General features: G+C 45.0%; 1 protein-coding gene across 7 annotated transcripts in view; it reads left to right on the top strand.

Moving 5' to 3' along the window:
- The window catches only part of NTRK3 (neurotrophic receptor tyrosine kinase 3), a 372,061-nt gene that overhangs the window by 201,492 nt on the left and 143,764 nt on the right, over positions 1–26,805 (top strand). For all 7 annotated transcript variants that reach the window (XM_060095307.1, XM_060095306.1, XM_060095305.1 and 4 more), the window contains one exon: positions 25,588–25,776. In XM_060095307.1, coding sequence (XP_059951290.1) covers positions 25,588–25,776 — 189 coding nt within the window. The remainder of the gene's footprint in view (positions 1–25,587; positions 25,777–26,805) is intronic.

Here is a 26,805-nt window from a genome sequence, read left to right as displayed (position 1 = left end):
CTTCTGCTGGGTCAGCTGGCTGGCTCTTTGCTCAGGAAAGGGCACTGGACCATCATGGGGTTCATGGTGCCAGGTTTGCTTGGGGGTGGGATTTTGGGAAAAGGGGTAAAAAATGGCAATGCTAGGAGTCCTTCAGGAAAGCAGAGAGTCTCAAAGACAGAACTCCCCATGTTTGACCTTAGACTTTTGTTAACTTTTGACCTTTGGAAGGAAGATATTCAATTCCACTTATGATAATAACCTAATAAATGTTAAACACTTTTCATTTAACCCTGGGTTCTGCTGCCTTATCAGTACCATTTTATAGATGGAGAAACCGAGAGAGAAACTCAGTAACCTCCCCAAGGCCACTCAACTAGTAAATGAGAAAGTGGGATCTGAAGCCAAGTTCAAATCTGTCTGATGGCAGAGTCCTTGTGTTTAACTGCTGTGCACAACCCTCAACCTTTCCCCTTTGCCCAGAGCAACCTGAGTTCCTGCACACTCGCTCCAGACACTATCAGAGGCCAAGGCCCTGGACCGTGCTCTCTGCCATCTGCTCTCCCTTCCACATGCCAGGGAGAGGGATAGACTTGGAGAGTCGCGAGGTCTCACCCTGGGAGAGCGAGCTTTGTCACCCGTGGCTTCTGGGGTCAGAGCATCTGCTCAGCCCTTCATCCCTGGCCCTTCCTTTCCCTTTGCAGGTGATTCACTGTGTCAGTGGTGTGTCAGCCCCAGGCAGGCAGCAAACTTCTCCCCAGCACATCATCAGAGGCAGAGGAAGAGCAAGATGGAAGAGGTCAATCTTATTCTCCCAGAAAGACAGCGAGAGTCATTTTGAGTGGGCTTGAAAACGGGCTGGGCGGTAGCTCAAAGGTGTCATCTGAGTGAGCTTGGGTGCAGCCCTGGTTTGCTGGAGGTGGGAGTCAAGGTTGTATCAGCACCTCACAGCCCCCAGGGGGCACAGCCCAGTGCTGGGAGGATAGACCCTGCTTCCCAGGTGCTCTCCTGAAGTTGTAATTGACAGCAACATAGAAACACCTTTACCTTTCCTTGAAGGTCACCGTGAGTGTCCTGTCCCTCCAGCTTCCGGGACTGGCCAAGGAACTCAAATAAGTGCCCTTGGTCAGGACACTTCTTTCTGCTCCTGATGCCACATGAAGGAGGCTACCACTCAAGTGAAGGTGATCATCCGAAGGGGCTGGGTCCCTCCCTAAAGCCCATCAGGCTGAAGGAGAGCTCTCTACCTTCTGTCCAGGGAGGCATCGCAATGGGAAGATAGCAGGAGAGGGGCCACAGAGTCTCTTAATTAGAGATTTTCTAACACTGAGGAAGCATGCTAAGGTTTTGTGCAGGTCGGTGACGAGTGAGTCTTGCATTTTCGTGAAAATGCCGTTTCTTTGTCATATTTGAAATTTGTGTGAGATTATTTTATTTCTTGAAACAGGTTTCTTCCCAGCTCCAAATTATGATCTTATTGTCAAGTGGAAGCAGTGCATTTGTTCCCAAGCGGAACCAAGGCCCTGAGGCAGATGATAAACTATATAAGTATTGCCAACTATAAGTAGAATATTTACTGTATTTATTTTTCTAAATTTGGACCATGAAGAAAAAAATAGAGAAATTTTATCATCTCCCTTCATCTCCAATCTTATGCCCTAAACGTTTACTTATTATTAATATTTAAGAGCTGTCACTTCGTGTGAATCATTGGCTATAAAAAGATATATATTTTGCTCGATCTCCATTTTATATACATATTTCTTCAACTCTCTACCATATGACAGAGGTTCCACATTAAAAATACATATATAGGAAAAGGGTCTGTGCTTGTAATGTCTCCCGCACCTTGTCTTAACTGATTTGTTCAGTTGAAAGCTCTAGGAAAATTTTACCAGTGGAACTCAGGGGCCTGCCACTCTGCTTTATTATTCCCCCCGTCTGCCTGCTTTCTCTTTAGTTTGACCGCAAGTCATACCTTAACCTACATCTAATGCCACTCTGCTGCCAGGGCACTTTTCTCTGCCCGTTTCTGGCTTCTGCAGTTTGGTTGTCTCATTTAAGTGATGCTGGGGAGATAAGATATGAGCCCCTTTCCATCCTGTCCTCCCTTCCTTATCAAGGCAACCTGAATTCAAAACTTGTTCCAGCTGCTGGGAGGGGGAGATGTCTACTTTGGGTTTAAGGAACTTAGTGACTGCCCTGTTTAATGCCTTACCCCCTATGCTGGGTATTTTGCAGCATGGAATCAAAGCATAGGAGCACGAGGTCAGAAATCCTGGCTTCTCATATTAGCTGGTAGATTGTGCAATCTTGGGCAATTCACTCGGTCTTAGTTTTGTCACTGGTTAGAAGGGCAGGACGTTACCTGCCTTATCTCTGTCGGGGAGTAATTGGAGAGGGAAGCAAGTGAGCCAGTGAATGTGAAAGTGCTTGGAATCATCCAGTGCTGTGCACACGTAAGGTCTGAGACACTGTGATGAAGATTATAAGGATGATGATGATGATGCTTCCAAGGGGCATTGGTTTAATATATTTTATATTTCCAGGAAGTATGTTATTTGGTTGTTCTTACAAAATTGCATTATGAGAATCTGAGCTTGAGCCCGATCCAAAAGTTGGGAAGTGCTTTCTCTCCCAGAGCTGCCTCTAGTTTCCCCAGTGCTATTGGTTGGATGTGGTCACTGAGACACCACACAGTGTGTCTCCATCTGCCTACTCCTCCCGCTTTAATTTTTTAAGTGGTACAGATTTCCTTTAATCTCTTTCCTATGGAGAGATGGGGCGGGCTGAAAAGGATGGTTGGCAAAGAGCTTTGAGTTATCTATAGAATTAGGAGGCCCTGGGGCTCCACTGTGGGGCCTGGAATGTGCATTTATAGCCAGAATCTAAGCTCACAGGATGCATCACACCCTCAGCCATCCCTCCTTCCCTGACCCTCTGCCACCTCATGGCTTTGTAAAGCACAGGAAGTGTTCAGGCTCTAGACATATAGACGTTGAAATCCTAGCTCTGTGAATTTCCATCTGCTTGATGTTGGGCAAGGGACTATATTTCTCTGAGCCTCAGTTTCTTCATCTGCAAAATGGTGATATTCATAGTACCTAGCTCACAGAATTGTGGGAATATCCAGTGAGGGAGGAAATGCCTGCAAAGAGCACAGTGCCTGGAACATAGTAAGCACTGCTATATTTCCAGAAGCCAGGGGCAGCTTTGTGTATCCTACTGACCCAGGAGGAAATGGAGTCCCAGGAATATTTTGGCTGGACCCCTGTGTTTGCCACCATAATATCAGCTACCTAGGACTTTGCAGAAACTCCAGGGCTAAAGTATGGAGGTGCCACGCTCTTTTGGAGTGTCCATTAATTCAGTTATTCATTCATTCTAACCATATTGGATGCCTGTTGATGCACTGCTCATTTTAAGGACATGGACGTGGCTCTAACATATCCCTGCTCTGGAGGGGCCTGCAAAGGCAGGGCACCTAAGGCCCCATAATTAGCTGTAGGGCAGGATAGACTGTGTACCATAGTCTGGGTTGGGGGGTGACGATGCATGCCAAAGCAGGAGGGGTCCCTTCCCTTGGAGCAGGGGCTGAGTGAAAGTAGTGAGGGGCTCAGACCAGAATTCACAGAGGATGAGGCTATGAGCTGGGTCAGTAAGATATATAGAATGCCATGCCTGGCTTATATTAAGTTCTCAACAAATGGTAACTATTAATGTTATTATTTAATGCTTTACTCACAACTAGCATTCAGTATATTTTTGGGATTGACTGGCTGCCTAACTGGCAGTACGAACAAATGAGGCAGGTTTTATTATTCCCATTTCTTTTTGCCCAGAAGGGCCTCCGGCTTTTGCTGAACTGATGGTGCCATCAGTTGCGGAGCCGGGGCCTGTGATATCTCCATTCATTGAATATTCTCAGCCTGATTTCCCCTCCACAGCAGGGCACATGCCATCTACCTTGGCACAGAAGGGGGCAAACCTTCTTCCGTCAACTTCCTGTAGTGTCAAATGAAACAATCAGTGCCTTTCTGCAGAGTCGAATCGCAGAGATGAGAACTCAGGGCAGATTGCTAAAGGACATGAAATTCCAATCCTTAGCAGTTCAGTTAATCACAGCCTCTCATCTCAACATATCCATACAAGTATCCCCACTTAATAACTCTATTCATAACAGCTCCCATTTACTTAGCTCCTTCTGGGTGCCAGGGTACTGTGCTAAGTATTTTCCAGACATTTCTCCATTTAATTCTCACAGCAATCTTGTAAGGTAGGTGCTATTATTTCTCCCATTATTCAGGTGCAGAAACCGAGGCACAGGAGAGGACATATAACCTGCCCAGCTGAGGTCCAAAGAGCCTGGACTTGAACTTGGACAGTCTCCCACCATAGTCCTTACCCTGAACCAAAGTCCCTTATGGCCTTGCTGGATGTTGGGAGTCAAATTTATGGTTGGCTTGCTTTTGACAAACTCAGGGTGAATGGCAGCATCTGGGGTTACAGGTTTCAAAGATTGTTCCTGAAAAGTACCCTTTACACGATCTTGTGTATCAGTCCTGGGAAACTGCTTAAGCCCTCCCCCCAGAGCTCAACACTTCCACTATTTACAAGGTTCCAGGCCTCCTGCCTTGCTTACCTCAAGGAGCACCCATTTGCTGACTTCAGGGCAGGCCCTTTGAACCCATTGGATCCTATAACCCTCACAACCATCCCATATATAAAATTAGCTTCCATCCCTCTCTGCCCTCCCTTGCATTTTATGGCTCTTATTCCTTCCTGACATGTATTTATTGACTTACTTATCCACAGTCTGTCACATCCCCCTGGAAGGTTAACTCCCCATGAGAGGGGCTTTGTTCTGCTCACTATATTCCAGTCCCTAAAACAGTGCGTGGCACATAGTAGATGCTTAATAAATGTCGAATTTGGTGAGTGGACTGTCTTAGGAGGTAGACTTATTACCTAGTTTTACTGATGAGGACACCAAAGTTCAGAAAGGTTAAGTAACTTATTTAAAGTCACACAGCTGATGAGGCCCCCAGATTTTGTCAGCTGATACCTTGGGCCCAAGGTATCTTTAATTTCCAGCTCCTTGGTGGTCAAATACCTAGAGTCTGGCAAGCTGTTCCAGGAGTGAATGCTTCTGTTGCTGTGATACCTTGGCTGTCGTGTCTGCTGGCAGCTTTCTGCACATACACTACCTTCCCTACCACTTCCACTCCTGGCCCCATTACGCAAAGACTTTTCACTTTCCCTTCTCATTGCTCATTGATTTATTAGCATAAGCCATTTTTAGCTCACTATTATAATAAATCTGTTAATTCCTAGTGATTACAATCAGCATTAATTACATTTAACCTACAGTATCATACAGTGCATGGCTGGAGGGGAGACTCAGCTTTTTGACATGATGGCCCCTGAGACCTCTGGCAGCAGATGCCCATGGGCTCTAATATGTTGGGGTTACGGCAGTCATGTGCCTGTGCAAAGACTAGAGACGTGGTTTTTAAGTCTGACAGATGTGGGTTCAAATTGACCTCTCCATTTTCTAGCCATGTGTGCTTCCTTCTCTGAACCACAGTTTCCTGTCATTGGGAGATGAAGAGATGCCCCCTATGCTCATTCATCTCCCAGCCTCTCCCCAGGACATGATATGGGATGAGGAATCCCGTGTCAAGTTATGTATACTTCCTGTCCTGTTCTTTTAGCTATTTCAGATGAACACCTAGAAATATTTATTACATCCCTTACTCTGCACTTCCCCTTTATGTATGGAAATTAGGGAACTATGTCCATCCAGCACAGAGGGCAGCACTGCCCTTTAACATTTATTGCATCCCTACCAAATTCCTGGATAGGTGAAGAATCAGGCTGAAGTCCATGGAAGCCAAGAAGAGTTAGGCAAACTGTCATTTCAGATCCTCTTTTCTGTCTCTAACAAAGCTCTTTTTTTTTTTTGCATCATTAAGTACTCTTTCTTTGATCAGAGATGAGAAGCATTGGTTAATTCTAATTCCCTAGCATGGAGTGGGAGACTTTCAGAAATGCAAATGCCATCATTAGTGGCCATATTAAAAAAAGAGGCTCTCAAATCAATAATTAGTGCAGAGGTTAAAAGTATCAACAGCAACATTCTTGAGTTGGCTAACTGCCATTTGTTTTTGTTTTTACTTTATCAGTATTATTATTAACATTTACTGAGCACTTATACCAAGCCAGGTGGTTTACATAAATATTTAATTTAACTCTAACAATAGCCTGATGAGGCAGTTACTATTATTAACCCCATTTATAGATGAGGAAACAAATACTTAGAGAGGTTAAGTGGCCTGGCTAATTTCACAGTAGTTAAGACAATGGTGGGAGTGCGCTCCTGACCTAGACATCATGATAAGCACTCTTGTCTTTTCTCAGTGGAGAGGAATAAAAAGATGGCATCAGAACCAGCCCCTCCCTTTTTTAAAGCCTTATCCTTGAGTTGCAGAGGATAAGGATCAACAGAAGGAGACAAGAGGAGTGACAGGGAAACCTTGGTTTTCAGAAGCGCTGCAAGAATTTAGAGAAGGAAGTGGCCAGGTGGGCTGGATGGGGGGAAAGCAGAGGGAGAGGTAGGTTCAAGAAAGGCTTCAAGGCAGTGGTGGGAGTTGAGCTGGCTCCTGGGAAGTGTGGGGTCTGATGGGTGCACTGGAGGCATCAGGGCAAGTGGCTTGGGCTGGAACACAGGTATGACTGGGGTAGAAATGTAGATTGTTTATATGGGGAATAACACAAAAGGAACTTTTACTCAGTTAATAGTAGGAGTTGTGGTCGGTAGATAATTAGATACTGATGGGCTTTGAGTATCAAGCCTAAATTGTATATGTGATGAATCAGGACACACCTTAATAAAATTAGAGAGTGAATTTGATGGAAATTCTGCAACAGACCCAAGGGAAATGTTAAATATGCTCTCTCATTCTTCATATTGTTTTTTTTAGGTTTTCTTAAAATGATAGTTTGTGGAAGACTATGTTACAGGATGAGTACCGGCCTTGGCATGAGATGGTCTTAGATTTGAATTCAGCTTCATCGTTTATCAACTGAGGGACTGTGGACAGGGTGATAAAACAGTTCTGAGCCTCCGTTTCTTTGTCTATAAAATGGACATGATCATTGCAAGGTTATGAGGGTGAAATGAGGCAATATTTACAAATTGCTTGGGACAATTCTTGGCCATAATAGATACTCATCCAACATTAGTTTATTAAATGAGAAAATACAGGAAAGCATAGTCCAGTGCCTGGAGTGCAGCAGATTCTCCATAGATAACATCTAGTTCATTGGTGTGTGTGCGTGTGTATGTGTGTATGTATATACACACATATATGTAATATCTATGAATTAATCTACCTAGCGAAACTTTGAAAAGACACATGTATCACATCTGAAATCAAAAACATTCCACATACAGGCCCTCTATGAACCCATGTATGTGCCTAACAAAACTTGTTTACTGTCTAGTATATTCCGACAGTTTTCTCCAGCCATTCCAGAGATGATGAATCATTGATTCTGAACCATCTTTGATTAGTGGGAACTTCTAACATGTCAAGTTTCTCTGCCCCCAGCCCCTCTTCCAACTGGTTAATGACCTTAAAAAGACCCTTAGCTGCACTACTGTGCCTTTAAAGGGTCTTCTATTTGAAGGCATCTTGGGATTCACACATTTGTGTATTAGGGCAATGTTCTGAGTGTGTTTGGGAAGTCAGCAGTTCCAGATAATATTGACAGCAGCCTTCTGGCCAAGGTTGACATTATCCAGCTCAGGCTTGCTCCATACTGGTCTTTCCCATATGTCATTTTGCTTTGCGTCACCACTTAAGTCAGTGACAAGATCAGCGAATTAATATTGGTGTTCGCTAACCCCATTGACACACACATATTCTGAAAAGGACACGTTACACTAAGGTGAACTTTAACTTCCATTATGAAACACTGTAGGGTTTTTAATAGAATGCTAACAAAAAATATGGTTAAGCAATTACAAAAATAATAAGGCAAACCTGCTTAAATAGCTATAATCTCAGGAGCTCAAAATTATGCCTTTTGTCCTGGGAACATAAGCTCATGAGAACTAGGGAAAGTAACCTGTTAAGCTGGAGGATTTAAAATAGTCTAGGCATACTAGAAAAGTAGTTTGAGCATCACTTCCATGCTCCTTGCACATGGTTCACTTAGCAGGAGACAAGACTGGCTTTTCTCTCTCTTCAGTCCCACCATCCACTGCATCCTCAGCTCCAGGGTTGCTTCTGTGCATCTTCTACCAAATACAGAAAACAACAACAACAAAAAAACCCAATTTCTGCACAACTTGCTGGGTCTTAAAGAATCTCTGATCCCTCTGTTGCCCTTGGCACTCTTGGCATTTTATTTCCTCACAGTGCTGCCGGGCAGCAGGAGGTCATGGTTGCCCTTACGCGAGGCATTTGCAGCCCCAAAGAAATGACGTGACCAGTTCCTGATTGCAAACTGTTGTATTCACAGCAATGCTGGGCTAAGAACCCGGATTAGAACCTGGGACCCTGTGGCCTCCAACTGTTGCTCCTGTCTTCCTTGACAAATCTCCTCTCCTGCTAGGATGATTTGACTTTTACAGGATCTTGATTTCCATTTTAATAATCCCAAGACGTCCCTTGACTCTGCAAAGGAATTAAATTTAAATACATAGGCTACATTTTACCTTGACATTTTCTTTAGAAGGCAGGAAAAAGATAAAAAAGGAAAACGGGGACCAGGTATTCATTCTTCCCATCATGAGAGCAAAATCCTTCTCTTTCGTTAGAATCATTTGCTCAGATTCTCTTGGGACAGGTGTAGGGCCAAGGGCTGCTCTGCAAGCCTCCAGGCTCTCTAGTTACCCCTGGAGACACCGGGAAAACTCTGCATCTAGTATTCTAAATCTCTGTGGGGAACATACAGTGTCAGCATTAAGTGATATGGCTTAAAGATAGGCTTGTCAGTCTAATTGATCTTGAGTCATTGCCTTTCCTGTCAGAGCTGTCTGTCTCCTTACCCATAATCCTCATCACTTTGATAGCCCGCCAGGAATATGGGACTTGGCCCAGCCTTGCCTTCATCCAATAACATTATGAAATTGATACTGACACTTCCATTGGCACTAATTTCTCTAAGAGACTGGAGCCAGAGGACAAGTGGTTTAGCTTCATGGGAGTTAAGTTTTCCAAGTAGATCAAGATGGCCTAAGATTGATTGACCTGTACCCTGAGGAAGGGGGGAAGGAGGAGGGAACAGAGGGAGAAGAGGGAAAGGAAAATCAATGGCTGCATCATCATTATCATCAAGTGATATTTATTGACTGTCCAAGAAGGACAGTTTGAAGATACATGCCAGGTCCCTCCAAAAACTGCTTCAAAGGGAATTTAAAAAGTTAGGAGGGAAGCAAGTTGACTAGAGTGGTTCACTGCTCCACTTGTGGTATCGCCCCCTTGTGTCTGGAGTCTGAAACAGCAATTGATTCTACCCATGACCATCTTTTCTCCAACCTCTACTCCCATGCACAGGAGGCCCAAGGTACTTTTATTAGGGAGACTGTATCATTTATCATCCAAACCAAAGGAGGCACTATTGATAAATATCCTGGAACAACAGGTATAAACAAGGACAGTCTTGGGAAAATGAGGATGTGTGGTACCCCTTTCAGTAATTAAGAACAAAGCATATCTGAGCTAAATGAGGAGATGCTGTCCCTTTGACAGGGTTTAATTCCTTACCTGAACCTCCTTTAGGTTAATGGATTCACCAGGAAATAGGGTTTTGATGAGGAGGTACCGTGAAAATAAGAAGTTTTTATGAACTGGGAGGTTTAATAATATTACCTAATCTGGAAGTCAGTATAAGAATAATGCCTTAGGGGCCTCCCTGGTGGCGCAGTGGTTGAGAGTCCGCCTGCCGATGCAGGGGATACGGGTTCGTGCCCTGGTCTGGGAGGATCCCATATGCCGCGGAGCGGCTGGGCCCGTGAGCCATGGCCGCTGGGCCTGCGCATCCGGAGCCTGTGCTCCGCAACGGGAGAGGCCACAACAGTGAGAGGCCCGCATACCGCAAAAAAAAACAAAACAAAACAAAACAAAGAATAATGCCTTAGGGTGGAATAGGGAGGGTGAGAGGGAGACACAAGAGGGAGGAGATATGGGGATATATGTATATGTATAGTTGACACACTTTGCTATAAAGCAGAAACTAACCATTGTAAAGCAATTATACTCCAATAAAGATGTTAAAAAAATTAAAATTAAAATAAAATGAAGTAGTTTTGGCTAGGACTAGGATATGGAAATCTCTGTTTTCAGAATTCTGTTGCAATAGGATGTGACAGGTAATCACACAGAGGTGGGAGAATCTGACTAGTGAACTTAAGGTTTAGTCAACCGTGTCTTTTTTTTTGACTTCTTTTTATTGAGGTGTAGTTGATTTACAATATTGTGTTTACAATATTGTGTTCAGGTATACAGCAGAGTGATTCAGTTATATCTGTATCTATATCTATAGATAGATAGGTAGATAGATAGATAGGTAGATTTATACACACACAACATATGTATTTTTTCAGATTCTTTCCTTTTATAGGTTATTACAAGATATTAACTATAGCTCCCTGTGCTATACAGTAAATCCTTGTTGTTTATCTATTTTAAAAAAAAGAATAACGCCTTAAAAGTGATTGCAGGAAGTCACAAAGTTGAAGAGGAATGTGCGTTTTCAGATTAGATGGTTAGATCTTTGGATTCCTTTTCCTTTGTACCAATCTGGCTCATGTGTCCATCTTTAGAAAAATTAATGGCTAACTCACTACTACTAGAATCTCCCTCACCACCCCGTTTTGGGGTATTCGGTTTGAGTGTTTGATGTCCTTGATATATTATACGTTAGTACAGTATATACATTACCCACAGACATACTTTGGTGAGATGGAGAAGGGGTGAAATTGTAAAGAAATGTAGACCTTAAACACCTGTTTAATGACCAATAAACTAGTGTTGCTTTATGTGTGAGTTCATACGTATTCTTGCTCAGGAGTGCATCTGTGTGAGCACGCATGGGATTTCCAGCATGTTTATGAGGGTCTGGTGGGAAGCATGCATGTGACATCATTATCTTGCCCTGTGTGACTAAAGGGGCTTCTTAGAGAGTGTGGCACTCTGAGTGCTGGCCTGGCCAGTGGAGCCCTTGCAGGGGGCTGGAGGGCAGGTGTGTAAATGGGCACAGATACTACAGTATATAAAGCGTGCCATACAAGGGAGGCAATCACAGAGTTGATATGATGTTATTTTGATTGATTTTGGTGTTGTGTTTATACCTTCACATGCTGGAAATCGATGGATCCTTTGCACCTTCCCCAGTTCCTGTGGCAGCACTGCTTGAGTGAAATGCTTATATCATATTTACGGCTTTGTGAAAAGGATGAGTGAGCCAAGAGATTAATAGGGGCTGCGAGGCCCTTGCTCAACTGCTGCCCAGGCATGTGGGGAGAAGAGGCAGTGGCCGAGGTTCAAGGTGCCTCGGAGGTGATGGTCGCTGCACTAGGGGAGAGAGTGTCTGTAGGGCAGGAGGGAAGGGGAGTCCTCTGGGGTGAGGCACTGACTGTTTGCGGGGATGAGGGTGATGGTCCTCAAAGCTAGAGCATTTGCGGGGCTGGGGATCTTCCTCTGGGCTGCCTTCCATTCTCTCCTGCCCTGGTTTAGGGTCTCCTGTGTACCACCCCACTGCCCTGGGCACATCTGTAATGTGGTCCTCATCACCTGTGTCATGTCCCCTGGTCTATTGTGTGCCCCTGTTGTAGACCTGGGAGTCTCTTCTTGGCCAGGCGGCATCTTCTTTTCCCTCCCTAGCGCATGGCTCAGAGTCTGGCACAGAAGGCAGTATTTGGGAAGGATGTGGGTGGGAAGGCCTGATTCAGAAGGTGTGGCATGAATCAGGAATTCAAATGTTAGGATTCTGGAACTAGCTTAGTGCTAGGATCCCTGGGAACTTGCCCCTGGAAGGTTAAATGCCCATGATGTGCGTTCCGAACTCAACCCAGAGCCTGAGGTTTCTCCAGTTTTATCACCATCCTTATAATGCCCTTTCATTCCTTATGCCCGCCCCTGCCATTCAGACCCAAGCTGAGAGGGAAACAGATGGGAGATTTGGTGGTGTGAGTTGAATTGTGTCCTGCAAAAAGATATATTGAAGTCTTAACTGGTACCTGCAAATGCGATCTTCTTCAGAAATAGAGTCTATGCAGATGTGATTACGACGTGTGTTAAGAGTAGGTGATACTGGAGTAGGGTGGCCTTATAAAAAGAGGAGAAGAAACGTGGAGACAGACACACACAGAGAGACGAAGGCCACATGATGACAGAGGAGTGATCCATCGACAAGCCAAAGAATGCCCAAGGACTGCCAACCACCAACAGGAGTGAGGAAGGGGCAAGGATGGATTCTACCTAGAGTCTCAAGAGAGAGCATGGTCATGTTCAGGGACTTCTGGTCTCCAGAACTCTCAAAGAATACATTTCTGGTGTTTGAAGCCACCCAGATTTTGGTATTTTGTTACAGCAGCCCTAGGAAACTAAATGCACTTGGGGCGGCAGTGCTTACTGATGCCTGAGATAGCATGCAAACAACACATATTTTCTAACTGCCTGCTGTATTAAAAGCATTTTACTAGGACCTCAAAGAAGTTCAAGGACATACAGGAGAGAGCTCTTGATGTTTAGGAGTTTATGATCTAGAGACTTCAGGACCAGCCGAGGAGCTTGAGTTGGGATGAGCTAGGAAATGGGTCAGTGTTGACCCCAGGATAGTCTAACAACAGGACAGTTCAAATGTAGGGGTCAAACAGAGATATGACTTCCTCATAGTTTTCTAAGGACACAGAGTTTCTAATGAAAATCATAATACAGATGATCCCTGACTTAAAGGTGCAACCTTACGATTTTTCGATTTTACCTTCGACTTACGATTTTTCGATTTTACCGTGGTGCAAAAGCAATGTGCATTCAGTAGAAACCGTACTTTGAATTTTGATCTTTTCCCAGGCTAGCCACATTTGGTATGATACTCTCTCGTGATGCTGGGCAGCAGCAGTGAGCTGCAGCTCCCAGGCAGCTACGCGATCAGGAGGGTAAACAACCGATACACTTGGAACCATTCTGAACCCATGCAGCCATTCTGTTTTTCACTTGCAGTACAATAGTCAATAAATTACATGAGATATTCAGCACTTCATTATAAAATAGATTTTGTGTTAGAGAATTTTGCCCAACTGTAGGCTAATGTAAATGTTCTGAGCCTGTTTAACATAGGCTAGGCTAACCTATGATGTTCGGTGTATTAAATGCATTTTCAACTTACGATAGGTTTATTGGGGTGTAAGCTCATCATAATTCAAGAAAGAGCCATACCAGTCAATGGCATAACTAAGTTCCAAAGTAAAATTTCAAAGGACGGCTCGGTGACTTGTCCGTGGAGATATCCTTGCCAAGGATGCAGGGTGAAATGCTCCTATCATAGGACCCTGAGTCCCGGATGTACAGCCTTTCTGGAATTCCTGCCTTGCAGATAGCTGGGCCTGGGAGATGTGCCAACCAAGGCGGGCAGGTGCCAACCCCTGGTCCAGTAAGCAGTAGGTGAGAGGCCACAGAAGGGCCGGTGAGCACGAGCAATTCCCTATCATCTCTGCCTCTCTCCTTGCATCTCTCCCTGCATCTCTCCTTGCATCTCTGCAAGGGCAGGGAATATGGTCCCACAGTGAGAGGGTGCAAGGTTCAGGGCGTGCACAACCCTCAGCAGGTCAGGAACTGTTGACCTCTGTGGGCACCAACAGAGAACTCTGGGTCCCCATCTGGAGACCCCAGAAAAACCTGGGCATGTCTTGACAGCCCCGTGTCTCTTCCAGTGACAACCACAAGAATCTGTGTTCTTTGGGATAGTTTTGCTGGACACTCACAGCGCTGACTTTGACCTTGTACTGCCTTTTGCGAGGCAGGGTCTCCTTTTGTCTGGGTTTCTTATGCTTCTGTTTCACGTGCGTTGGCCCTGTGGTTTCTAAGTCAGTCTTATGAGTTTCTAATTTTAGAAGAAGAGATTCACAGCTAAACTCATGAAATCTCCGATCTTCCACAAAGATCCATCTGGTGGGGAGTCCTCGCAGCTCCCAGAGGCGCCACTTTGGATCTTACTCCCTAGATGGAGAATTGTGATTCATGGCCACCCCTGACACTTCTAGAGGAATTAAGTTTGATGTGAGCTCCAAAGAACACTGGATGGGGAGTCAGAAGAGCTGGGTTGAAGTCACAGCTTTCCCCTGAATGTGCGGTAGGTCATTTCAACAGCTCTGAGCCTCAGTTTCCTCATCTGTAAAATGGGCAATGTAGTCTCTATCTTTAGTATCCCATTGGGTTGCTGTGGTAATTGAGTCCATGGATAAGAAGGTGCCTTGGAGCAGTAAAATGTCACACAGATCCGAGGGTTTCCACTGCTATTAGATTATGGGGTTTAATGCACCAAATCATGAGAACCCCATTCTAAAAAGCTCTAGGGTCTGTAACTCTCATTTTCTTCACTAACTTGGGACTCCTAGGAGGCCTCAGACCTTTCCACTGAGCATTTTCTAGCAAAGGGAGAAATGTCTTTTTGTCTGCTGTAAGGCTATGGGCTCTGTACCAAGCCCAGGGAGAGCTGTGTGTGAACACTCAGGGCTTGGGAATGAGTTTACAATCTCAGACTCGTCTGGAAGAAGCTGTTGGACTTTCACGGTTTCTCTCCAATCTAAATTCAGGCCTCATTTCAGCGTCTTTGATTTAGGGGCATTGTAGTTCAAGTGTTTTCATTCTAGATCACACTGATTTGAGGCCGTATAATTATGTACCATAAGGTAGGTAGGGGAGTGATTGAGATTATGGTCTCTGGAGTCCAACAGCCAGCTACAACCACGACGCTGTCACCTACTACCTGTGTGACTTTGGGCAAACTACTCAACCGCTCTGACTCTAATTATAGGACCCACTTCCCTGAGCCACTGTGAGCCTTGAATGAGAAAGAACAGTGCCCGCTGGTCAGTAAGTGCTCAGCAGACATCAGCTATTTTTACGGTGTTTTGTTTGAGCCTATGAGGCCATCACTCTGCAGAAGGAAGCAGGGTTTTCTATAGGTGGCACTATGCCATGGCATCACTCCACAGGTACTTAGAAATACCAGGCAAGGGGTTTCCTCCTGACATACCTTGGATAAACTATTGCCCAGAAAGCAGTGTGGCGGGACCAGGCAACTGTGGGAAGCTTTTCTAGTGGGAAAGCCCCCCGTGAGCCAGTGCCTGTAAGGCCCCAAGTTTCTCCTGAAAAGAGTTTTGTCTCTACCTCTTCTAACTAGCCATGCCTCACTTTAATTTAAAGAACCTCACATTGAAACCATCCACAGGTCAACGGATGGGGTTTTAGATATTGTTTCCCACTTGTGAGCCAGGTCAAGTCAGAGGCATCTGGGCTTAGCCCGCAGGAATTTGGACTCTCATTCTCTTGGTCTTAGTGTTGAAATCAGATTATGCAATATAGTTAGGGGAGTGAAAAAAGTGACATGAGTGAGTGGGTGAAGGACATGGAGACATCGGTGATCCAACATGGCAACACCTAGTATAGCGTGCTCAGCATGCCTTCATTCACACACAGTCCCCAAGACGATGGGGGAAGCCTATGGATAATTCTTTAGAGGAAATAAATGCCTCTATTTTGGGGTAACACTGACTAGTACAGTGGCTAATGCTGAATTTAGAAAAGTTGAGATTTGAGCTATAATCCTTGGACAAAAACACCAGGCTACTGTACTCCAGTTGGCTTATACACGCAATCGGAAGGTGACTACTCACTTCCTGTTTGTGCCTGGGATGTTCTGAAATACTATCCGCATAAAGAGTGTTTGGAGAAAGCTGATGACAATTGCCTTCCCTCCAGGCTGCATACTTCTACCTTCTCAGGCCCCTTGCTGCCTGCCACTCTGTCTATGAACTCCTGGTTGCCTCTGCCAGCTACAACCTGGTGCATGGGTTGTGGGTCTAAAGTTCCCTGGAAATGTCATGAGCTGCCTCACTCAATGAAGCCAGTTCTCTTACAAATGAGTCTCAAGGGAATGAAGACTGGGCATGGAAAGGAGCTGTGACTGACCCATCATAACTTGTCCCAGTATCAGAAAAACAATGCTGGAGGGTCAGGGAGCATGATGCAGTGAAATGAGCCCAGACTTTGAAGTCAGATAGACGTGAGTCTGTCCAACATTTATTAACTGTGTGACCTTGGGCAAATGATGAAACCTTGAGCTTCAGTTTTCTCCACTGTGTTACTGGGATCACAGGATCTATCACCAGGGTTGTTGTGATGATTAACCGAGATAAGGGAAATCAAGTATTCAGAGAGCCAGTCCTGCCTTCCCTTTCCTTAAATGTGTGTTCTCTGGCTGGTTGTTCGGTAGCATCATTTTCAGTCTCCAAGCAATACCTCCAAGCTATGAATGCTTCGAGGCATGAACAAAGCCTTTGGTTCCTGTAAGAGGCTGGGAGGGAATTGGAGCCAGAGAATAAAGCTTACCTTTTGGGAAAAGATTCAGGGAGAGGAGTGCAAAAGTGAGGAGGGCACGCCTTGTTGGGCAGCCTGCAGGACCTGGCGAGCCCCAGAGATCACAGTGGCAAAGACTGTCAGAAAGCTGGAAGAGGCAGAGAGGGGAGGGACCACAGGAGCTGGTCCAGGAACAGTTGGTGACTTGTCCCCAGGTATGCTCTTGGGCACAGCCTATGTTCATTTGGCCTCTGTCCCACCTCTGCCAATAAAAATTAAGAAGCTGATTTTCTTTTGTTTGCCTCTGAGGACTAAGCCCTTTTTATGAGACTGTAAATGGAATCCCTCTCTGAGCATGGCTGGATTTTTAATTGTGTTTGTTGTGCTTTCACTTATTTTGTTTTATGAGTTCCGGCTCTCAGATTTGTTGATGCAAAGCTCTCACCCACCAGGGACACGTCAATGTTTGATTTTTATCAGTAGGAAAAGGTTGAAGTTTTTAAAAAATCATTTTCTTAATCCAAAGGTTGGCTTGTTTGCTTCGTTCTGACACATTAAAAAACCATGAGACCCATCCAGGTTTGTTGTTTTCTTAATACTTCCCAAGTCAGAGTGAGGTAGGGTGGAGTTTTTTTTTCAACAAAGGAGGCCATGATCTGGCTCTTAGTGGAACTGTATTAGATTAGATTAGAGCTTAATTTTGGGACAGAGAGTTGGGAGTAGGCGTTTAAGATGAATCACATCATGGAGGACAATAAGCCCATCCTTTTCATAAGACACTTTTGTAGAGATTTGTTGAGGATGGTGTGAAGCATGCTCATTGTCTGAAGGAAAGGATTAAAGTAGAATTGTTAAACATGAGACGACTTCATTCCTGAATTAGTCAGCATGAACTGGGTTATGCTGATAGCAAACAGCACCCCTGCCAATCTCAGTGATTTAAAACAACAAAGCTGTATTTCTCACTTATGTGTACCAGGTGTTGGCTGGAGACCCCAGCTCTATGTCAGCCTCACTCAGGACTGCCTGGCACTCTGCCTCATGCTTCCACAATTGCCAAGGCAGGAAAAAGAAAATGTGGCAGATCACACGCTTTTAATTTTTTAAAAATTGAGATGTAATTGACATATGACATTACATTATTATATTAGTTTCAGGTATACAGCATAGTGATTCAATATTTGTGTGTATTGTGAAATGATAACATCCATCACCACACATAGTTACACATTTTTTTTCTTGTAATGAGAACTTTTAAGATGTACTCTCTTAGCAGCTTTCAAATACACGGTACAGTTTTATTAACTATAGTCTCCATGACGTACATTATATCCCCAGGACTTGTTTTTATTTGTTTGTTTTTTATTATTTCACATATAAGTGAGATCTTACAGTGTTTGTCTTTCTCTGATTTATTTCACTTAGCATAATGCCCTCAAGGTCCATTAATGTTGTTGCAAATGGCAGGATTTCCTCCTTTTAGTGGCTGAATAATATTCCATTTGATATACATATCAAATTGGTTGATATATACCAATTCCATTTGGTATATATATACCACAGCTTTATCCATTCGTCAATGGACACTTAGGCTGTTTCCATGTCTGATTTATTGTAAATAATGGTACTGTGTACGTGAGGGTGCAGATATCTCTTTGACGTCGTATTTTCATTGCCTATGGATATGCAGTAGTCCCCCCCTTATCCATGGGGGATACATTCCAAGATCCCCAGTGGATGCCTGAAACTGAAGAAAGTACCAAACCTTATGTATACTATGTTTTTTTCCTATACATCCATTCCTATGATAAAGTTTAACTTATAAATTTGGTACATTGATAATAAAATAGAACAATTATAATAATATACTGTAATAAAAGTTATATGAGTGTGGTTTCTCTCTCTCAAAGTCTCTTATTATACAAATTTAATGCCTTTTCCATCTTAACTGAGTATTTACCATGCACTGTGGTAGTAACTTTTGCAGTTTGAGGTGCAACAGCAAAACTAGCATGAATTTCTTGTTCCTTCTTCACTGTTTTACCGATAGAAGATTGGTTCTTACTGTAGATCTTAGCAACCTCAGTGTATGATTTTTTTCTTTCTTTACTAAGTCGAGAACTTTCACTTTTTCAATTAAAGGAAGCACTTTACAGCTTCTCTTTGGCATATCTGAATTGCCAGCATTTCTACTCTTGCATTAGGGCCCATTATTAAGTAAAAGAAAGGTTACTTGGACTCAAGCACTGTGATACCATGACAGTCGATCTTTTAACCCAGCGGCTACTAAGTGACTAATGGGTGGGATGTGCTGGACAAGAGGTGATTTATGTCCAGGGTGGGATGGAGAGGGACAGTGTGAGATTTCATCACACTACTCAGATCGGTGCACAACCTAAAAGTTATGAATTATTCATTTCTGAAATTTTCCATTTACCATTCAGACCACGGTTGACCACCAGTGACTGAAACTACGGAAAGCAAAACCGTGGATAATGGGGGGACTCCTGTATTCTCTGAAATGGAATTGCTGGAATATATGGTAGTTCTATTTTTTAATTTTTTGAGGAACCTCCATATTTTTTTCCTGCAGTGGTTGCACCATTTACAATCCGAACAACACTGCACAGGGGTTCCCTTTTCTCCATGTCCTCACTAGCATGTGTTATTTCTTGCCTTTTTGATGCTAACCATTCTAACAGGTGTGAGGTGATATGTTATCAACACACTAGATCTTCAAGCTTCCATGGGGAAGCAATACAGATCACTTCTGCTCATTTTCATTAGCCAGAGAAAGTGATAGGGCACCGCCTCACCTCAAGGAGTGCAGAAAACTGCCTTCCTACCAGGTGCCTGGAAATACTTGGTGAACAGCAGTCATGATGACCACAATTTCTAAAAGGGTTTTCTGAATTGCTCGGTGAGATTGACCTCTCCACGCCCCACTTTGGAAAGAAGTACAAGGATAAATGAAGGAATATAGAAATGGATGGATTCTGGCTCCAGGATTTTACAATCTAGCCATAAATATTGGCCTTGACTGCCCAAAGTTATCTCATATGTGTTGGTTCAGCCTGGAAAATATTTGGTGATCTATTCCTAGGTGACTTGATTCAGATGTGATGTTTTGGCTTCTTTAATGGGCTCATGTGTTCACACCGAGTTCTGGCTATTTATAAAAAATACTAGGTGTCAGCCACCCTATTGAGAAATAGGGTAGTTTGGTGGGAAGAGGAAGAACTTTGGAGATGAACATAGGTTCAGATACAGGCTCCGTCACTTCCTGGCTGAGTGATTTTTGGGCCTTTCACTGTTGTGGCCTCTCCTGTTGTGGAGCACAGGCTCCGGACGCGCAGGCTCAGCGGCTGTGGCTCACGGGCCCAGCCGCTCCGTGGCATGTGGGATCTTCCCGGACCGGGGCACGAACCTGTGTCCCCTGCATCGGCAGGTGGACTCTCAACCACTGCGCCACTGGGGAAGCCCTGGCTGAGTGATTTTTGAAAAACCAAACTTATTTGAGTTTTCCAGTTGATTGCATGGGGATAAAAGTATTTTTTGGAGGATCAAATGAGAACAAAATGCCCAGCAATATTTCTGGTATATAGTAGGTGTTTAATAAAAGTTGGTTTATTTTTCCTCCCTTTCCCTTTCGTTGTAACCACATCCTTGGGACTCCAAGTCATTCCTTTGGAAATTGGAGACTTCCACTTCCACACATTGCCTGGGCAAATGCCAGAGTGTAGAGTCAATGACTGGGTGTTCTTGGGGCCAAATGTCTGAGAATTGTTAATGCTTTGTAAGTTAGGGTGTTCGTGGAACAGAAGGGGATTTAGGTGACAAAGGTAAGAAACACTGGAGAGATGATTCTAAGGAGGTTCTTCCTCGGATCTGAAAGAGGCAGTGAGTGTTTCTGTGGTCATGCATTACCAGGGAGGCTGCTGCTCTTTCCTCTTTCATTGTATGCAATGCACTCCTTTCCTCCTCCCCTCCCCTTTTGTACTGTGGACCCTGAGTCTCCAGAGGCTTCTGAGGATGCCATGTCCCTGCAGGCCTTGTGGTGGCTTGCAACCCCCAGCTTCCCTGCGATGGGGGCCCTGCCCACCTGAGTCAGAGCTCACTGTACTGCCATGAAATTCCACCTGTGTTCCCATGAGAGACCTTTGCTTTCTGGGGGAAATAGAGCCCTACACTGAATCAACCACTTATGAAAATCCGAGCCATCCCTGGCTCTGCTCCCTTATTTTTTCCTATAGAAGGAGCAGGGAGGGAAAGAGAGAGACTCTGGAAAGACAGTTTGGACCATCCTGCTGGGCAGGACACCTGTCGGGGCCATCAAGCTGTCTCTAATTATCTAATGGTTCTATTATGGTGTGATTGGGGGAACAAAACCCACCATAGGTCCGAAGGGGAAAAAAGGCACCTATTTGGGAAGAGAATCATGTGATGGGAGTGTCTGAGCAGACCTGTCTTCCCTCAGGTCTCTCTCAAAAGCTTGAACTTAACCAGAAGGGCTATAAACCCGTTTCCTTCTTTTTGTTTATTAGTGCTGCATACCAAAATAAATGTGCAATTAGGAATGGATTAGTGACAGCAGAGAGGCCCATCACAGATAACTAGACGTGTGTGTGTGTTGAGAGCTCAGAAGACAGCAAGCTTGACTCCTCCTGACCTGCCTTAGGGCTCAGAAAATAGAAGAGGGCTCCCCACACAGCTGAGATGTCCCCTGAATTACTTGTCCCTTCTTTGTATCTTAATAAATTCTTTTCTGTGGATATTCAGGTGAGAAGAAATGCTTCCTTTCCCAGAGGGACCACAGGTCTGTGGGTTTCCCCCTGAGGCAAGGGACAGGAGAATCAGCCAGACTTGGGAAGGGAAATTGATTCTTGGAGTGGATGCTGGTTGCGCATAAAGGTATAAAGGTATAAAGATAAAGAAGTTACCTTTCCAGAGCATGATACATAGGAAGCACTCAATGATAAAAATGATGATGATGGTGATGGTGATTTCTCTAGCTCTTCAACCCACTATAATATGATATTTTCCTCTACTGTTCTATGGAAACTGTTCTCATTAAAGCCGCCTTCTTATTGTCAAACGCAGTGGCCTGATTTCATTCTTCATCTTACTTGGCCTCTGTATATGATACTCTTCAGCTTCCAGAAGTTCTCCTACTTTGACTTCTAAGACAACAGCCTTCTCTGGCCATTTCTTCTCATTCTCCTTTTTCAGCTCCCCTTTCTCCATCTGCATTTTAAGTAGTGGGTCCTCCAGGGCTCCTTAGTCTGCTTTATTCTTTTATTTCTGTTGGGTCTTTGTGGGCCTCCCCATCCATCCTCTCCATGGCTTGGGAGACTATAGAAGGACACTTCTACCCATGGCTCTTTCCCCAGCCCTTTTCAGATTCCAGAATAAATAATGTCGAGAAAGCTGACACTGTTATAAAGCACAGGCTTTTGGACCATTTTGTTGCTCACTCGCTTTGTCCATTGACTTGATGAAAGCAGATTCGAATGTCCAATGTTCTGTCTTCTCCAAACTCCTCCTGATTTGGTGTCCTTCCTCCATGTTGCTGTAACAACCCACGTCCTGTAATGCTGAGAACAGAAAAGGCCAGTGTGTCGGGGGCCTTCTGTTGTTTGGTCTTTTGGGAACTGGATCCCTGACTCCCCTTTCCTTTTTTGCCCCTTTGTTTTGCTGAACCTTCCACTTCACGTGACTTCCTAAGAAAGGGTGAGGTAAAATTTTACATGTCTGCAAATATGTCCCTTTTGCCCTTTCTATGGGTGGATACATTTTTAGGTATAGAATTCTAGGTTGAAAATTTGTCCATCAGAATTTTGAAGGAATTTGCTCAGTTACAGTAACAGTATTAGGTTTTTATGGAGAATTAGGCTGTCTTTCTGATTCCTGTTCCTTTTGAAATATGACCTGTCCCATCCTCCTGGAAGCTCTTAGCATCTTCTCTTTATCCTCATGGTTCTGGCATTTCATAACTTTGTGTCTTGATGTGTGTGTGTGTGTGTGTGTACGTGCCCACGTGCATGCATGTGCATGCATGCATGCTCTCATGTATGTGTTAATTGTTCTGGGAACTGCGTAGATAATATTTTAGGCAAATTTTTCCATATTTTTTTATTTTGGCCTTTCAATCTTTCTCTTTCTGTCCCTCTCCCTCTGTCTCTCTCTTTCTCTCTCCTTTTAATCAGATGTTGGATCTCTAGATCGAGTCTTTAATTTTCATATCTTTTCTTTCCTATTTACCACCTTTTTCCTTTTTGTTTGACTTTCTGGGACATTTTCTTGACTTATCTTCCATTCTTCTATGACTTTCAAATTTTGATGATCACAATTCTCAAGGATTCTTTCCTGCCTTCTAATTGGTCATTTTAAAGTATCATCTTGTTTTCTGGATGCAATGTCTTCATTTATCTTTCTGAAGATTTTTTTAAAAAAGTCTTCTGCTCCCTGAATTGCCTCTGCTTCCTGCAGGTCCCTGATTGTGTGTCTTGTGCCCCTCTTTCATGCTGAAGCTTTGCTGAAGTGTCTGGTGATCCTGGACTGTTTCTTCGTATTTAGGAACTGAACACTAGAAAGCTAATAAGATCCTGCTTTGTGTGCACGGTGGAGCTTGTCAACTGTCCCGCTTCACTAAGGCATGATTGCCATGTAAGCTCGACTTCCTTGGGAGACCCTCACATGTCACTCTCCAGAAGTCCATTTTAAGGCATTTAGTTTCTCCAGAGAAGCATTCTCTAATCTCCTCTGGGGTGGTGGTATTTGAGGCAAGACCAAAGGTGAGGTGGCTGGGTAAGCAGTGTTGTTCCTGGTTTCTGTTGTTTTATTTATTATTTTTTAAATATTTATTTATTTATTTGGCTGCGTCAGCTCTTAGTTGTGGCATGCGGGATCTTCACTGCAGCATGCGGGATCTTTCGTTGCATTGCTCAGGCTCTTCCTTGTGGCGCGTGGGCCTCTCTAGTCGCGGCAAGCGGGCACCAGAGCACATGGGCTCAGTAGTTGTGGCACATGGGCTCTAGAGTGCGTGGGCTTAGTTGCCCCACAGCATGTGGGATCTTAGTTCCCTGACTAGGGATCGATCCCACGTCCCCTGTGTTGGAAGGAGGATTCTTAACCACTGGACAACCAGGGAAGTCCCGTTTCTGTTGTTTTAGGAGCAAGAAGAAGGAGCTCTGCCTCGTGCTTCACCCCAGCCCTCCCCTGAACGTTTCAGGTTCAATTTCTCTGGGATGAAACCACTAGACTCTGATGGATGTGGGGGGAGGTGATGGCCGGGGTGACTTGTTCCAGCCCCGAGCCTCACTGCAGCCTTCCTTGGTCCCCTGACCCTTCAAGTACTGGGTCTCCCCAGCAGAACTGACTTCCTGTCATGATTCCCTGCCGCAGACCTGGTGGTCCTTTCTTCCCTATCTTCTTCCTCTCTGTAAGCGAGCTTTTCGTCCTTTGGTTTCTCATCTTCCAAAACGTTGTTGAAATATCTCATTTCCTCTTGTCTCCCCTCTTCCTCTTTGTGCACCAATATTTCTTTAATTCCTTGGTATGTTAATAGCATTTGGGGTGAGCAGGCTAAAGACCAGTGTTCAGCATTCCATGTTTAACTGGAAATCACTGTGAAGTGTTTCAGAAAAGTTTACAGGGTATTTTCGAGGACTGGCCTCTTTTTGCAAGGCACGTGATGCCTGCGAGTATTTGGGCAACCCCTTACTGCTACTTTTTTCACATGGTCTCCAAGCACAGTCAGACATTTGTCGTGGATTGAAATAAGCCTGTCTGTGCTGACGGAGTGGAATTCAGGGTCCTCAGTTTGCATTTACCCATCCTCCATTTAGTTCTGCCTCATTGGCACTTCACCTTGCTATTTGATGGGAAATATTCTCCCCATAAACTTCAGTAAGATGTAAGTGGATTTCTGTAGTGGAAATATTGTTCAAAAGCTGCAAAACCAAACCACAGCAGGTGCTTTGTCTTGGGACCATGTGTCTTGCAAAGCAGCCATTTAAAATGCCACTTGTAGAAAGCCACAAACAGTCACAGCTAATTCACTTTACAGGAGTTTTATTTGTACTTGTGGGAGAATCACACCACCAAACAGAATCATTTCTCTACCAAGACAGCAGCATTAATCACCTTTCTCAACTTGTGTTCGCAAATCACCTTATTTACTGGTTTTCTTCTTGGGGTTAGAATATGGTGGCGTTAGGGTTGGTGAAGATGCAAATGGTGTTCTCTGAAGCCATTGGGGCAAATATGGAACTTTCAAGAGTGGGTCAGCTAGCCCAGCTGTCTGTAGGCTAATAGTATTGCAGCCTGAGTGCTGTCGCGTGTGGAAGCTGGCCGGAGTTAGATCCAAGCCCACATTGGGCTTGCCTGTCTGTGGGCTGGGGAGGGTTGATAGCAGAATCCAGGGAAAGTTACTTCATACTCCTGTGGGCATCTGATGGCCACTCTGAAAAGTTTCTCAGCCTCCAAGGTCCTAAAGAGAGGCTCCAGATCTTAGCTGGACTTGGGACTCACAAGGGAGCTTTTAAATCCTGATGCCCAGGTTGCATCCCCAGACCAACTGAATCAGAATCTTTGAGGGTGGGACCCAGCATCAGTAGTTTTGAAAGCTCTTGAAGAGACAAGGGACAGGCTGCATACTACCACTAGGTCATTTTTAAAATCCTGTTGTTATATAAGCAAAGAAACTTATTTGAACTCTTAATTATTTTGAACTAACTTGGATTTGGGGAAAGTGGGAATGCTTCATATCATAATCATTTAGATTCACTCTTATTTTGCAGCTGTTTCCATGGTGTGATGAGGTAGATTTTTCTCCCTCTCGTGAAAGAGAATTATTCTCAATTCAGAATCCAGAGCATTCAGGGAATACTCTTCCAGTGGATTTTGCTCCTATGGAAAATGTGGTGGGAAAAAGAGTGAAAAGGTCTGTGGGCAGGGCTGGGCACTGGCTGGATGTGACTTCACCGGGGTCCTGTGTCTCTCCTGGTGTGTGCAGGCCCTGTGGCTGTCATCAGTGGCGAGGAGGACTCAGCCAGCCCACTGCATCACATCAACCATGGCATCACCACGCCTTCGTCCCTGGATGCCGGGCCGGACACAGTGGTCATCGGCATGACTCGCATCCCGGTCATTGAGAACCCCCAGTACTTCCGTCAGGGACACAACTGCCACAAGCCAGACACATGTGAGTACCACAATAGAATGTTGTCCCTTCTGGGGAGGGAGGGTGGCATGGCGATAGACCACGTAGCTGGGGTTCTGGAACCTTCTGGGGTGACCTACCACCTGCTAACCTCCCACTCTCTAAGAGACCCTCCCTCTTTGTTTCAAAACTTGAAGAATAGCCTGGGCGAGGGGACACCACTGGGACAGAGTCCCCCTGGGCAGAGCGGGCTCGGGGCGGGGCGGGGAGCAGCCTGGAGGCAGGAGGCCCAGCCCCACCTGGAGATGTGTTCCCAGTAAGGCAGGGGGCACAGACACGGCTGGTTGTACCTGTGCACCTGGCCTGTGTATTCAGGAAATGTACCCTGACTCTGTCCAGACAACAGCCCCTGAGGTCGTCAGACCCGCTGCCCCAGCCTCCACTAGAGGGGAAGGGAGTAAGGGGCGGTGAGGACCTTTCGAATGGAAACCTCTCTCTAGCTGCCCCTCCAGTGCCCCAAAGTGCACGTTCTGAGAATCAAATCATGGCCCCGGTGCTAGGACCCTCCCCTCCCCGCTACAGATGTCTCCTTCAGATCAGAGGGCTCAGGGCACCTGCTTCCTTATCTCTCTTCCCTCCTGGTGGTTCAGCCCCTCCCTTTGTATTTCTGCTGAGTCTGCTAGGGCCTCTCCCCGTTCCTGGTGCCTCCGTGGCTTGGCCCTCCATCCAGCAGCTGTTTCCCTTGCTGTGTCCCCAGGCTCAATCTAGGCTCAGCGACTACAGTGCACACCCCTCCCCTCCCACGGCTTCTGCTCCCAAGAAACGGTCAGCTATGTCAGGAGAGGGAACAGAGACACCTGGAGAGTGCCTTAGAGCTAGAAGGGACAGAAGGGATGGGGTAGGTTAAGGCCTCATCTACAGACAGGAAACCCGAGGCTCTGGGAGGCTGAGTCCCCCTTCCCTGCCCGGGGGCTTCTGCCAATCTGTTCTCTTTGTCTGGTCAGCTGGTCCCAGGTCAGCCTAGGAAGAAATGCCTCTGGTCTTGCTCTCCCTGCTGGCGGAGCTCTATAC

The sequence above is a fragment of the Mesoplodon densirostris genome, chromosome 4, assembly GCF_025265405.1.
Source record: "Mesoplodon densirostris isolate mMesDen1 chromosome 4, mMesDen1 primary haplotype, whole genome shotgun sequence".
Taxonomy (NCBI): Eukaryota; Metazoa; Chordata; class Mammalia; order Artiodactyla; family Ziphiidae; genus Mesoplodon; species Mesoplodon densirostris.
The sequence above is the reverse complement of the archived record's forward strand: the minus strand, read 5'-3'. Positions and strand labels throughout refer to the sequence as shown.